Source organism: Notechis scutatus, chromosome 2, assembly GCF_049901735.1.
Source record: "Notechis scutatus isolate UNSWTSFEM ecotype Mainland chromosome 2, rNotScu1.2, whole genome shotgun sequence".
Classification (NCBI taxonomy): Eukaryota; Metazoa; Chordata; class Lepidosauria; order Squamata; family Elapidae; genus Notechis; species Notechis scutatus.
Window position 1 is genome coordinate 219,948,770 of NC_142010.1, and position 15,328 is coordinate 219,964,097.

Here is a 15,328-nt window from a genome sequence, read left to right on the forward strand (position 1 = left end):
AAAATTCCAGTCTGGCTATCGACTATTGAAGCATTTTCTTATCCTATAATATACAAAAAGGAACAAATAGTTAGATATGGAGAAATATTGAATGAAAAGGGTGAACTCAAATCTATACAAAAACTAGAGGAACAAGATATAAAGATGAATTGGTTTTCATATGCGCAAATACATTCAAGGTACGATAAAGGTTCTAAAACGGAAGGTTTCTATGATAAATTGACTGATTTAGATAAGATTTTGACAGGTACTGATGAAAAGGTGATTAAAAAATTGTATGGATATTTATTAGAAATTAAATTAGAAGAAGAACAAGTTAAAGAAACTATGATTGCTTGGGGGAAGAATTTTGGATATGGGATTGATTTAGAGAAATGGCAAAAATTGTGGTCTCAAAATTATAAAATGACAATGTCAACAGCATATAAAGAAAATTTGTATAAGATGTTTTACAGGTGGCATTTCCCCCCAACAAGAATAGCAAGAATGTTCAAGAATAAATCCGAAAAATGTTGGAAATGTCATCAGACACCTGGCTCATATTACCATATGTGGTGGACTTGTGCGGATGCTAAAAAATACTGGACTAAAATCCTCATGTGGTTGGAAAAAATGACAAAAAAACATATAGACTTGAAACCAGAGATATTTTTATTGGGAATTTTACCTGAAATATATAGTAAAGACTTGAAATATCTGATTGTAAATGTATTAACAGTGGCTAGGATTGTATTTGCCAAACACTGGAAAAATGAGAAAACACCATCACAGGAGGAAATCATTAAGAAAATATTGGAATGTGCTGAAATGAGTAGATTGACATTTGAAATTAGAGAATAAGAGGATAAACAATTTTATAAAATTTGGCATCTATTCTATCAATGGTTAGACAATAAAATACAGTAATGAAATATGTAGACTTTTAGAAAATAATAAATATATAAAGATGTACTTCTTTCTTATTATATCTACAAAATGATTTTAGGATAGATTTGGGATGATAATATGAACTATTATAAAACAAACTAAGTAAATTATGATTATCTTGTAAAACATGAATGAATAAAAGTATAGTCAAATGATTCATTAATAATGATACTAAGGTATTTAATTTTTGATTGAAAATATGAGATTATATGCAATATAATCGTAATTGAAGACTACGAAATAGAAGCACAAAACAATTTGTAAACCAACCGGCACACTGTATGTATACATATGGAAGATGGCTTGATGTTTTTATGTTTTGTTTGTTTATAATTTGTTTTTAAAAACCAATAAAAACTTAAATAAAAAAAGATATGGAATAGAACACAAAGATGAATATGAAATTGAATTTGTGTCTGCATGGAGAAGTGATAACCCGGGACCATGCTATTCTCAAAAAAAGAAATTTTACTTGTATTATGTTTTGTGAAAACCCAAATAAAATTTTTATTTAAAAAAAAAGTAATGGAGATTAGCAAGGCAAATGATAAACTCTTAAGTTACATTTGGTGTTCATATTCAAAATCATAACCATCTCCATTTTTCTGTCTCTCCATAATCAACTACCTATTATAAATAAATCATCCAGAGCCTACCTGTTTATTAAGTAAAGCAAGGCCTCCTCTTCTATTTTCTCACTCAAAGGGGATCCTTGCAGCATATCAGCCAAGGAGTCTAATATTATAGCCCATCACCAGTCCACAAGCTATGTTTTTAAACAAAACCCTCGGCTGTTTATTTCATTTAATTCTCTCTCTTTCCTCTTTCCTCCAGCCAAACACGTATTTAGGAACCTGTTGTCATAACAGCTTCTAGTCTTCTACTCTTCTGGGTTTTGCTCCAAACCTTGCAAACAATTCTCTACTCTTTGTCCTGGTCTCTACCATTCTCACTGATTTTGCCAGGATATTGTTCCAGCCACAAATTTTAAGTATTTTTCTGGATGGGCCAGCTCCATGTCTCTCCTGTATGACTGCCTGATCAACAATGGCAGTTATCATTCTGTTCTCTCTTTCTTCTGTAGCTGTCTCTGCAAAACATAAACCAGCAGCAACTTTGCTTACACTTCAAAGCCTCTGCCATTATCCAGAGTCAACTCCAGTCCAGCTTGCCTCCCCAACTAGCATAGGACTAATACGTTTCATCTTATTTCCACTGTTACTATCCTTAACTTTTCCCTTTCCAACTTCTCATATCTCATTCAACATCTTCTAATTTAGCTTTCCTTCCAATATATCCTCTAACATCCAACTGCTTCTCACTACAAGTTAGTTTTTACATATGGAACAGCTAGTCTATTGTCAAAACAAGACAGACAATCTGGGCCTTCCGGTAAAACAAGAGTACTAGGCATTACATAATTCAGACAGAAGAAAGAGCTACAAAAATGATTTCACTAAGACACTGTTTTGATACAAAGCTGGTCCAGTTTTAGATGTCCTATGGGCACATGTTCTTCTTGATGTGTGGATTGCTGTACCACAGAGTTCTCTTCCCAGATGCTGTAAAACCTTGATTTAATAGAATCCCATTTAAAATGTAATCAACCAAATTTCAACCACATCTTTCCTCTAAATAACAGATGTCCACTGTTGAAATAAATTGATGCAAATGGCACAATTTGTGACATTTGCATAATGGCATCATTGTGAAATGCCCTATGTAGTCCTGAGGTATACTTTAATATTAAATGGACATTGAAAAGGAACAGAACTCCTAAGTGGCCCATTATAGTGAGGTTTCACTGTCATTATTCTCCAATTTTCTCTAAAGTAGCCATCATCCAGCCACAATCTTTACACAACTCTTTTATGTAATTCTTGGAAAAGAAATATAGACCCACATTTCTTAAAACTTAAATTAAGAAAGCAAAATAATTTTGACAGCATAACTAATTTGATTTAAATTTTATTTTGTATACAAGGTGATCGTTAAGAAAAATAGGAAGAGAGAGAGAAACAAGAGAATGGCTATAACTTTCTTATAAAAAGTCATATTACACAGATCTTACCTGATTCAGCAATTTTTATATCTTACACAGCCAAAATTGAAAAGGAAAAAAAGAGGCTAAATTACTTACATGGTTTGTAAACCTTCAGCTGTTAAATTATTCCACATAATCTCATTAGCTTGAAGATTTTCATTTTCTTCTAATAATGATGTATCAAATTCTATTTCTTGTTGTTCAATATCTGATGTCCTTTAGTTAAAAAAAGCAATAACAATGCAAGTATTAGGCATTTCTTTTTTCAAACTATCTGACTGCAATTTTTAAGAACCTACTCAAAGAACTGATGAGCTCCTAGGATTTCCCTTCCTCAGGAGAAAGGGAAAAAAAAGAAATTATTCAAAATTGTGGCTGCAGTGACTAACAAGCTTCCATCACAGATCATTGTATTAGGTAGATTAATTATAAGTTAAGAAGCATTGGCCATGGAAGTTATAGTAATTTAAGGTTAGTTGAATAACTGATATCACTTTATAGTTATATCATACTTTCTGGCATAACCAGTGGTGGGACTCTACCAGTTCAGACCGGTTCGGTTGAACTGAATGTTAAAGTTACAGCTGGTTTGCTGAACCGGTGTTTCACTCAACCGGCTGGCCCCACCCAGCCCTTCCCAGGAGTCTCCACGTGGTCCATTTTCGATGGAGGTAACTGCAGGGTCCGTGCAGAGGCTCTGGGAGGGGGGAAAAGTGGGCCTTCTGGAAGTCCAAAAATGGGCCTGTTTCCGACTTCCAGAGGGCCTCCAGAGCCCAGGAGAGGCTGTTTTCGCCCTCCCAGAGGCCCAGGGCAGCCTCTGGACTCTTGGGAGGGCAAAAAACAACCCTCCCAGAAAAACCGGAAGTGGCAAAACAGGCCTATTTCTGGCTTCCGGTGGGCCTCCAGAGGTCAGGGGAAGTTGTTTTCGCCCTCCCAGAGGCCCAGGAGAGGCCGCTGGATCCTTGGGAGGACGAAAAATGGCCCCTCTGGAAAAACCAGAAATGCCAAATGGGTCTATTTCCAGCTTCTGGTGGGCCTCCTAGAAGCCTGGAGGAGGCGGCCTCTGGACCCTTAGGAGGATGAAAACTGCCTCCCATAGGCTCTGGAGTCCACCAAAATACAGAAACAGGAAGTTCCAGTAGGCCCCACCCACCATGGCCATGCCCACCCAGCAACCGGGCAGCGAACCGGTTGCTGGGATTTTTGAATCCCACCCCTGTGCATAACTATGCCATATTATGTAAATGTTCAGTATCTACTCTCATTTTATTTTTCTCCTCTACCCCGTGAGTGTTTTGTTCTGTTATAACGGTTTCTCTCTCTCTCATTCATTCATTCATTCATTCATTCTCTGCTGGAGATGGGCAATTAAGAAATTTATCTGTAAGTATGAAAGTTCTGGATATCAAATCAAAAGCACAGACTCCTCCACTTTAATCTGCCAGAGTAAATCACATTTAGATTTTTGAAATGAAATGAAGTCAACTACCACAGAATTTTTTTTTTTACTGCCTCAGTATAACTTCTACTGTGAAATTCCAATTGCAGCAGTAGATATCTAGGAAAGAATTGCAGTGGCAGAAGGAAGGAACTATTAAAGAACCAGAGTGCTTGTAAAAGTATTATAAAGCACCCATTCTTGCTAGAAATGTCCTGCCATTCTAAATTAAATCTGATTTTCTTTCCATGTATATCACATTTATAATTGCAAACTCAAAAGTAAATTCTGTAAATCAATAAAAATGTAGTAGCCATAAATAACACTATGTCTTTGAACATATAGTTTATATTTAAAATAAATATTCCCTTAAAAAGCAAACAAATAAAAAAGTACATTTTAATTGCTAAAATTAATAAATGCCTCAAGTAATAATCATGCAGTTTAACAGTCCTGCATATTCTTTTAAAACCTATGCATCAATAATTGTAATACCCAAACTTTCTAATCTGTAAGTCTTATATCAACAACAAAAACTCAATCCATATAGCAAAATATCTGAGGAAATACTAGAAAAATGTTATCAACAGAGGAAAATATTTTGCAGATTACAGTAATAGGAATGCTGCACAGATTTAATTGTTTACCCAGATTTCTACATCTGATGTCATTGTGTGCATTAGATAATTTATGTGAAAGAGCTATTTGTAATAATTGGACAATTTAAATCACACAGATCGCTTTTGCTATTACATGGACTTATTTCTATAAGCATAGTTACTATGATCTGCATTGTTAAGAACCTACTTATTGTGCAGTAAAACACTACCACCAATATTTTACCTGTGAGTTTCTATGAAACTACTGTACTCTGAACCAGGGTCTAATTGTTCAACAGATATTTGGATCTCTTTATGAACATTTACTAGTTCTTCAGTAACAAGGCTGGTGATCTGACTGTATTCTTCTAAGATTCCTTTCCTGAAAAAAAAACACCATGAAAATATATTCAAAATATATTTTAAAGAATGTATAAAGTATAAATGTATAAATGTGTAAACATTGAATCAAGGTGATTTAAAGCAATGCAATTCAGTTCCCAGTTTTGCACAGGAAAATAAATTAATGTATATAGAATAGATGTCTATTTTTAAAATTAATTTCTTTACTATACTATAATACCAATCTGTTTTTACTGTTAACTGCTTTTTAAAACATTCAATAGAAATTGCCTTACTATAAGGCATTCACATTTGTTTATGTCCTGCCTTCTAGGATGATAGAGACCAGTCTTGGCTGCCATCTGTGTAACATCCTTTCAAATATTCGATGAAAACTCTTATCTATTCTTCAAACTGAATATTTCTAATTTTTCAACTTCTTTTTTTCACAGTTTCATTTTTTGTTCTGTGATCACCCTTGATGGCCTACTCTCTACTTATTCAAGGTTGTCTGAATTTTATTTCAAATAAGATACCCCAAACTTCTTCATGCCAAATTAAGCTTATATTAGAGAACCCTTCAAATGATCAGGATACTTGGTAGTACATGGACTTCATTCCTCATGAAACTCCTACTTCAACTATTTAGATTTGAGTGTTGAGCTTATCCGTCCACTAGTGCCTAGCATCCTTTGGCATTATGGTGCTTGATCATATGTAAGGCGAAATAAATTAATAGGCTTTACTCCCAGGCAAGTGTTCCTTTTGGTTTAGAAACTTAGGAAGAAAAATACCAGAGATCTGTACAATATTTTTATTGAACTTATTTTGCTCAGGGTAAGACTGAAAGTTAACCATTTCTCTTACAGACTAAGCTCTATTCTTATGCTCCATCAGGATCTTTCAAATACAGTACTTCTGCTAAGGAATCTACTACCTACATATGGATATTGTCTTTAATGCATTGCAAGGCACCAATACATACCTGATACTCAATTAAAAGAATACTACTATAATTTTAAATGAAAAATTCACATTGACAATGTAAGAGTGCCATCTGCACATAATCTTTACCTCCAAGATTATCAATTATCAATTTTTTTAAAAAATAAATAAAACCATGGATAATTGAACACTGCTTTGATGGAAGGTATGCCCATTTATTAGGAAAAAGATAAAGATGCACTGGAAAATGAATAGTTGTATCCTGAAGAGATAATAATAAGGGGAAAAAGTCAACATAGTGTTTCCTCCTGGAAAATGGAACTGACTGATTGGATATTCGTCCCAACTTTTCTACAGCAGGTCAAGGCAATAGATTATAATCTATTTTTAAAAGTCTTTTTGCTATTTTAAGGGAAACTTGTAATGTCCACTTGTTCTAAATATGTCACAAATATTAATGGACTTTTTAGATACCTTGGGCAAGGGAACAGTTACTTCACAGTATTTTAGCTAGTGTAAGCAGTATGCATAACGCTCTTCCCCATCTTTCCACACAATAGGAATCCTATGAAATGGGTTTGGCTGAGAAAGTGTGACTGGTCCATATTCTCCAAGTGAGTTTCTGTGGCTGAGGATGGATTAGAACTAGAATCTCTTTGGTTCGAGTCCAACCACCCTGACGGTTATTATGTGAGAATACTTCAAAGATGCTTTTGAAATTCCAAATGTGTTCAGATATTATAAATTAAGTGATCCCTATTGTTCCCCAAGGTCCTCTTCATTTCGCTGGATAACTGATTTTACAGATTTTTTTGGCCCTATGCTGAAGTCTCATTAATCCTTCTCCATGCTACTTTTGCAATCCACTACACCTTAATACCACTCTTTTTCTGTTTGCAACACACCGCCCATATTACTATTTATTTATCCCACCAGCAACGTAATTAATCTGTTACTTTTAAATTTTGGGGGAGTAATCATGCTGTGTATCCTTTCTCAATACACAAAAAATTGTGTTTTAGAACCTGGAATGAAACTTCCAGAGCACCGTATTAATATACACACAAAAAGTTTTTGCTTTTTCTCTCCACAGAATGACAAAATACTGTGCAAATTAGCAACAGTAAGATATATTTTCAATTCTTATTGAATTTGCAAATTTTTGGGGATTACAAAAACCATCGCTGTAGAATGCACTTATATGGTGCTATTTCTCCAGTGATAATCCAGAATGCCAAAGGATATTAGTACGGTAAATATTGGCCAAATTATTAGAGAAGTATATACTAAATACTCTGAAATGTATGCATTATACATTTACTAATTTCCCACAACCCCATTTTAATCAAGGTTACAATCTGTTTTTTTTAAAATTCCTTTTGCTCTTTTAAGGGAAACTTAACTTATCATGTCCACTTGTTCTAAGTAAGTCACAAATATTAATTAACCCTTTAGATAGATACCTTGGGCAAAGGAACAGTTACTTCACAGTATTTTAGCTAGTTAAATCTGCCTATTTTTAATTTTCTTTATCGCATTATTGATAAACAGCTTCTCTTCCTATATTTGAACTGGAAGTAAACAGTTCAAGTATACAGCTAAAACTGTTCTATTTTTCTTCTCTCTTTTTTCAGATCATAGATGAAGTACTGAATGAATGTACAGTATCTGCCTTAGTTTTCCTCATCTGACTGTTGTTTTGTTTTGCTGAAGAAGAAACTAGATGAATGAATAACCCTTTATCTGACATAAACTAGTAATAATCTACTCAGTGTAATCTATTCTAATTGAAAGATTTACTGCAGTTTCAGCACAATGACTTTGAAAACATGTGAAAAATATAATTATACTAAATATATGTCATTACCTTCATGCAGCATGACATTTTTCAAACATTTTAAAAGAGATATTAATAAATCCAGACATAAACATGATTGCTAACATAAAAAAACAGCCAGTTTTCTATAGTTTCTGAAGAACCCAAAACTTTAAACTTTCATAATATGTAATAGAAATATTCATAATATATAATGGAAAATATGGGGCAAGGATAGACTAACTATCCTTTTATTTCACATAAACAAATCCAACAAACAAACTCAATTTCTATGGTTACAAAATAATCACTAAACAATTCAAACACTGAACAGGTAAGGACACTAAGCAATAATGCTATGTTTTTTATTGAAAAAATAAAAGGAACTTCAGTCACAAAAGAATATGTCTCCTATTTGGGAACTGTAATTATGGTTTCCATTAAAAATGAATATTTTGAAGAATAGCTGTGATGCTTTCAAAAGACTCATTAATATTTTATTCTTTGTTTGAATAGGGAACAAACTGATTTCAAATACTGAAAGAAACAATTATACTGAAAAGACTATCATATAATATGAATAGCCAACAAGAGTTCAGAACAGTGGTGGTATTCAGCCGGCTCGAACCAGTTCAGGACAACCAGTAACAACAATTTGGCCTGGGTTGCCGAATCGGTAGCGACTTCTGGTTGGCCACGCCCTCGACCAGGTCGCCTGGTCGCCAATTGCTCGCCCCTTCCGGTTGCTCAATGCTCGCTCAACTTTTCCAGCTGCTCGATAATCCCCCCCGCCCTATATATGTTGCTTTCGCCACATGGCCCAGCTAATCACTTTGCCAATTGTCTTGCTGATGCCCGGTCACCTCAGCTCACCAAAGGTAAGCAATGCATGCCACCCGCTGACCCTTCAGCTTGGGTCGGAGGCCGGGGCCCCAGAAACACGCTATTCTCCAAGGCCCTGGAGCAGCCAGCTGCCTCAGCTGGGTCGGGGAATGCATGATTCCCTGGCTCCGGCCTTGCCCTGGAGCCACTGCCCGCTTGCCACCCGCTCTCCCTTAAGCGCAATGCATCACCTATTTTCCCCTCCTTTAAAAGCCCTGGCCCTTAATCACCTCACTTCCTCCCCTATGACTGCCTCTTTCATCATCCATGGCCGCAACCTTACCTTCCTCCCGTGGTTGGGTGCCAGAGAAGGCAAGCCAGGGCTGAGAGCCACTGGGCTCCCCACCAGCCCACATCTCACCCCCCTTGTTGTGAGATGCCTGCAGCCACTGCCTGTTTTTGTCAGTGTGAGAAGCCTCCCAGCTGATGCCTCTTTGCCAGCCAGAACCCAGCCGTCTGCTGGAGGCTTCTTGCACTGAAAACTACCAGCCGCCGCTTTTCAAACATGCCAAAAAAAGAGTTTCAGTCCCACCACCATTGCCACCGTGTTCTTTGCACTGGCCATGCACATGTGAAGGGACTTGCACTGGAGGGACTTGCCTGGGCAAATACCTCCACTCTGGAGCAGCAGCCAATGAGGTGCACCCCAGTGCGAAGAACAGGGCGGTGAGTCCCAGCTGCTTCTTCTTTGCCAGCTGGAATCGAGCCGGTAGCCCACGTGCTGTCTCCTAGCAGAAGGTCCCAGGACCTCACATGCACACATGTGAGGCCGGGACCTTCTGCAAGGAGATGGCACATGGGTGAGTCCCTGTGGTACCGTGAGATGCATTGTACATGCTCTGCGTATACCTGAGAAGGAGGAGAAGACTTGGGTGAACTTTTCTGCCTCCCTTCACTTTGTTCTGCTGCTACTCGGAAGGCAGCCACACAGCTTGTCCCTTTAAGGTACTTCGATGCAGAGGTAGGGACCAAAAAGGGACAGGTAGGGCACAGGAACTGCCTTCTGACTCCCGACCGAGTTTCGCCATGTCCCTGCCAAGAAGCCTCCAGTCTTTGCTGGCAGGAAAAGCCTCCAGCAGTCGTTCCTGGCTCAGTTCCAGCCAGCAAAGAAGTGGCAAAAAGATGCAGCAGCTGTATTCTAGGCACTGGCCATGCAGGTCCACCCCATTGAGCCCGCTGCACCAGAGGGCAAGTCCGAGCAAAGCGGTGCAACAGGCAATGGGGTGAGCCTGTGTGGCCAGCGCCTAGAATGCAGCAGCGGCAGCGCATTGGAGAAGTGGAGCAAGGCGGAGGTCAGTGGGTGGAGGATTCTTGCAGCGAAAATTACCGACCTCCGGCTTTGCTCCGCTTCTCCAACGCATCGCTGCAGGTATGTTCTAAGCATCGGCCTTGCAAGTCCACCCCATTGAGCCTGCTGCACCGGAGGGACTTGCCCAAGCAAGTCCCTCTGGTGCAGCAGGCAATGGGGTGAACCTGTGTGGCCAGCACCTAGAATGCGGCAGTGGCGCATTGGAGAAGCAGAGCAAACCCAGAGGTCAGCGGCTGCAGGCTTCTTGCAGTGAAAATTACCATCCTCCAGGTTTGCTCCAGTTCTCCAATGCCCAGCCGCAGTGATCTAGGCACCTGCCATGCAGGCTCACCCCATTGCCTGCTGCACCACTCCACTTGGACTTGCTTGGGCAAGTCCCTCTGTTGCAGTGGGCTCAATGGGGTGGACCTCCATGGCCGACGCCTAGAACACGGCTGCGGCGGCACATTGGAGAAGCAGAGCACGGAGGTCGGCAATTTCTGCTGCAAGAACCCTACAGCTGCTGCATCTTTTAGCCACTTCTTTGACGTGTGTGACTGGTGAAGGGAGAGTGGGCGGCATGCAGGATTAGGCCAGGCCTTTGACAGATTAGGCCAGGCCTAGGCAGAAAATAGGTAGATAGGTAGAAATTCATTTTTTTCCCCTACGGGTTCTGTGGGCGTGGCTTGGTGGGGATCATGTGACTGAGTGGGCGTGGGCATGGGTGACATCAAGTTGGACATGCCCACTCAGTCACATGACCCTCCCCCACCAAGCCACGCCCACAGAACTGATAGGGGAAAAAATTGAATACCACCACTGGTTCAGAAAGTAATTATCATTACTTTAAAAAGACTCCCAATAATCTATTTGTAGGTTTATTTATTATGCTACTGATTGTATCAAAGTCTATCTTGTAAATAAATAGAATAAAAGAAATTATAATGAAGACATAAGAACCTTTGAATAAAGCAAATTAATACAATTAAATTTAACAGTTAAAATCAGCAGTTTGTACAGTATGATGTGTTTTAAAGCTTTTTTTAATTAATAAAGATATCATGCCTCTCAATTTGGCTAGTAGTGTGTTCCAAAGATCTTGGGCAGAAACAGAGAACATTCAATCCAGAGTTGCTATCCAATGGGTTTACATAAACTATCAACAAAATAACTTCTGACGATATCAGGAATTGTGAACATTATTCAAAATGAGAGATTTTTTCCAGTATAGTAGCCAGGACCAAAGCCATAAAGTGCACTAATAATCCACTCTTTTATATTTTGTTTGCAATTGGATTGGCAGCCACTGCAGTATTTTAATTAAAGGTATTACTTAAGAGTATTCTTCCATGGTGCAATCTAACTAGTGTATTTTATACAAACCAGTTCCCAATCAAATGACAAAAACAGCTTCATGTACAATATATAACTATGGTCAAGCCTGTTGGTTACCAGCAAGTGTAACAAAGCTTTATGGTTATTATTTTCCAGATATAGACATACGTAGTAATCAACCAAAGCTGCTAAAAGGCAGCTCTGAATATTTCTTCAACATGGCTAACTAGAGAAATTGTAGATCTAGAAAAAAAAATTAAAACTTATGTTCTTGCTACTTCTTGGATTGTGTAATCCCAACTCTACACTGTTCTAAAATTATGGCTTTTCATATTAAGTACCTCATATTGTATGATCAGTTTCATTTTGTTATTTCTTATCCAGCCCACTAATGACCACAGGTAGAAATTCAGTAGACTGTTTCTTACAGGCATCACATAGAAATATATTAATTTATAGGCTGCTCTAATCACAGTGGATTCCAACTGGCATGCATAGCTAGATTTCATCAATATATTGATAGCACCCAATGACCTAGACATCTCTAACGCTATCAACAACAGCAATCTTGTCACCTCAGTAAGAGATTCTGTTAATCATAGCAAGCTAAGTAGAATGCTAACAGAACCTTCAATCTACTCCTAGTCCAAAGATTTGTCACATATATACAGGCAACAAGAAACAGTTCTCTCAGAAAGCCTGGTGAAGGAGATGTCATTCTTACAGATCACAGCCACACCACCTCCATTTTGCTTCTCCTGGTTTCCTCTGCTAAAAAGAATCCAGGCACAAGGAATTGGTTTCATTCTGGTTTATGTGGCTCACACTGCCAGATCTCTGTTAAGTCAGATATCTCATCCATGATCAAATTGTGCATTATCTCACGACCAGTCTTATTTTGGACTAATCTGGCACAACAGACAAAAAAATACCAGGATCTTTAAAGATGTGAAACCAAGGCTTGGTTTCAAGGATAAAAAAAACAGTTAATATGTTTCCTCTTCTCCCTTCCACTGCAACAGTTGCCAGCCTGCTGATACTCAAACTTTTATTCCTCACACCACCTATAATTATTCCCCCAAGACCCATAGATGATGTGCCCACATGTACTTCAACAAATGAATTGAATAGTTTAGATAGGTAGATAGACAAAATTGTCACAAAAAATAAATAGCAACTAGGGCAATAGAAAAAGCAAAAACAAAATTGTAAATAGCCCAGAAGAATGAAACAACACTCACTGGTTAAGAAAAAAAGAGTATCAACTATGAGGAGCATTCCACAATAGGACAGTGATATAAGGGCTTTAGATGTCTGGTATCAGAAAAGTTTCTAATTCTATTTGTAAATTACAATTTTACTAAAAAAGATGAAACATTAAAATTATGTGACATCGATTCATACGCGAGGTTTATACCTGACATACAAAATGTCAAACATTACAAAAACCTGTTTTTTGCCTTGCACCGCTATAAAATTTTTATACCAGTTAGAAATATCACATGTAGAAGCTTAGGACATTGCTATTCATTTCTAAAAGCTTAAAATGAAAAGTTAGGAGGACTACACATGCTTTTATGAGACAAAACACTACATCTTACAGTCCTTTAATCATTTCTTCTTGCATCTTCTGTAAAGACTCAAGGAACAAAGGAAGTGTAGCATCATAATACTGGTGCTGATGTAACTGTGCTCCTTTCAATGCCAACACGTATTGATTGTGCAACATGTGGAGTTTCATTGTGGCTTTATCATAACGATCTTTGGCTTTTTCAGTTTCCTTGCCTGAAAGAGAAAAAAAAGGGGGGAAATTACATGATTTTCCAGATTAAATGCCAAAAAGTGTTGGGGTGAGGGATTATATCTTAATCATTTTAAGTCTTAAAAAGTAAAATGCAGTGCTTCCTTTGTTTTCTTTTTTTTCCAAATCATTTATACTCTGTACCAAAGCACACCTAAATTTTGTCATTAGGATATGAATTAGACAAAAAAAATGTAAGCGAAACGAAAATGATTTTGACTTGTATTGCCAATCTTTTCAATTGCATATATGGGCATAATATAATTATTCTAAACATATAAACAACACTCTTACTTGTGCAATGACTGAATCTAACCAGGCTCCAGACTAAACAAGACCACAATAATCAAACTATTTTGCAGGCTTTGTGCCATTTTAAAACAGCTTTAAGCCTATTTTCCAAAAGAGAGATAAGTACATAATTATATCTTCTTTCCTTCTCTTTATGGCAATAACATAGACACAAGTGAATCATTATATATAATCCCACTGTGCAAATGCAAAGACAGTATAAAGATCAGGAAAGGGAAACATGAGCAATTTCTTTTAATTCTATATCTCCCAAAGTTACAAAGAAAGCCAGTTTAGTCTAGTAGTACAAGCCTAAGAACCAGGAGCACAGTTCTAGTCCCATATGACACATCAAAAACCAGTTGGGTGACTTTGGGACAGTCAGTATCTCTCTCTCTCTCTCTCTCTCTCTCTCTCTCTCTCTCCCTCCCTCCCTCCCTCCCTCTCTCTCTCTCTCTCTCCCTCCCTCCCTCCCTTCCTCCCTCCCAACCCAACTCCCAGGATTTTTGCTGTGAGGAAAATAAGAGAAGAAAAAGCATTAGTTATGTTTGTTGCCTTGAGTTATTTATAAACAATAAAAAGGCGACAAATATCAAATAATTACACATAGTTTTGGGGACTCTCACTTAACCCACTCGTGCAAAACTATTTCAAGCAACTTTGATTCTGTATAAAGTTCTTGTAATCTAAATTACCGTATTTTTCAGACTATAACACGCATTTCCTCCCGAAAAAGTGGGTAGAAATGTCTGTGCATCTTATAGAGTGAATATGGCCTTGTTTTTGGCCTCCCGAACCCTTCACACATCCTGTTTTTGCTGTCCCCGGTGTCCAGAAGCACTCTGCAGGCCAAAAACGGGCATGTTTTTGGCCTCCGGAGCAGTGGTGGGATTCAATTTTTTTTTACTACCGGTTCTGTGGACATGGCTTGCGAGCATGGCAGGGGAAGGATACTGTAAAATCTCAAGTCAGAGGTGGTATTTGCCGGTTCTCTGAACTACTCAAAATTTCCGCTACCGGTTCTCCAGAAGTGGTCAGAAGCTGTTGAATACCACCTCTGCTGTGGAGGCCTCCGCAGGTCCCATTTTTGCCCTCCCCGACATCGGGGAGGCTGAAAACTGATTAGGATTGTACCAATTTCAGACAGCAGCATAATTAATTAAAGTGGCAGAACTGAGCTTGTTAACCTGTGGTTAATAATCTTTAGGAAAACGTTGTGAAAAGTGGTTTAGGAAGGGATAGTTTATTAAAGCTATTTTTCCCCTCTGCAATTTCTGTGAAAGAGACAGAAGAGGAAAAAAACAAAAACACAAAAATACAACTTGAGCAGTCAGGCACACATAACATTATGTCTAGGAACTGCTTGTTTGTTCTGACTTTTGAAAAAAATGCATATCTGTGAAAGGGTTAGCTTGGCTGAAATAGAAATATTGTATACAGCCCAAAGCAGGGATAAACACAGGGGTGGGATTCTACAGGTTCGCACCTGTTCGCTAGAACCAGTTGTTAACATTCTAAGCAGTTCGGAGAACCGGTTATTAGAAGAAATTACTGGCCTAAGCCTGTAAGGAAGGCAGGAAGGAAACATTCTGATGTTGCTTACAGAAACTGCCTCTCCAT

At 38.1% G+C, this 15,328-nt stretch overlaps 1 protein-coding gene across 8 annotated transcripts in view; it reads right to left on the reverse strand.

The window, feature by feature from the left end:
• Positions 1–15,328, reverse strand: part of FER (FER tyrosine kinase) — a 134,182-nt gene that overhangs the window by 98,602 nt on the left and 20,252 nt on the right. For all 8 annotated transcript variants that reach the window (XM_026673017.2, XM_087958088.1, XM_087958095.1 and 5 more), the window contains 3 exons: positions 13,218–13,401; positions 5,253–5,390; positions 3,068–3,187 (listed from right to left, as the gene is read on the reverse strand). In XM_026673017.2, the coding sequence (XP_026528802.1) occupies positions 3,068–3,187; positions 5,253–5,390; positions 13,218–13,401 (442 nt within the window). The remainder of the gene's footprint in view (positions 1–3,067; positions 3,188–5,252; positions 5,391–13,217; positions 13,402–15,328) is intronic.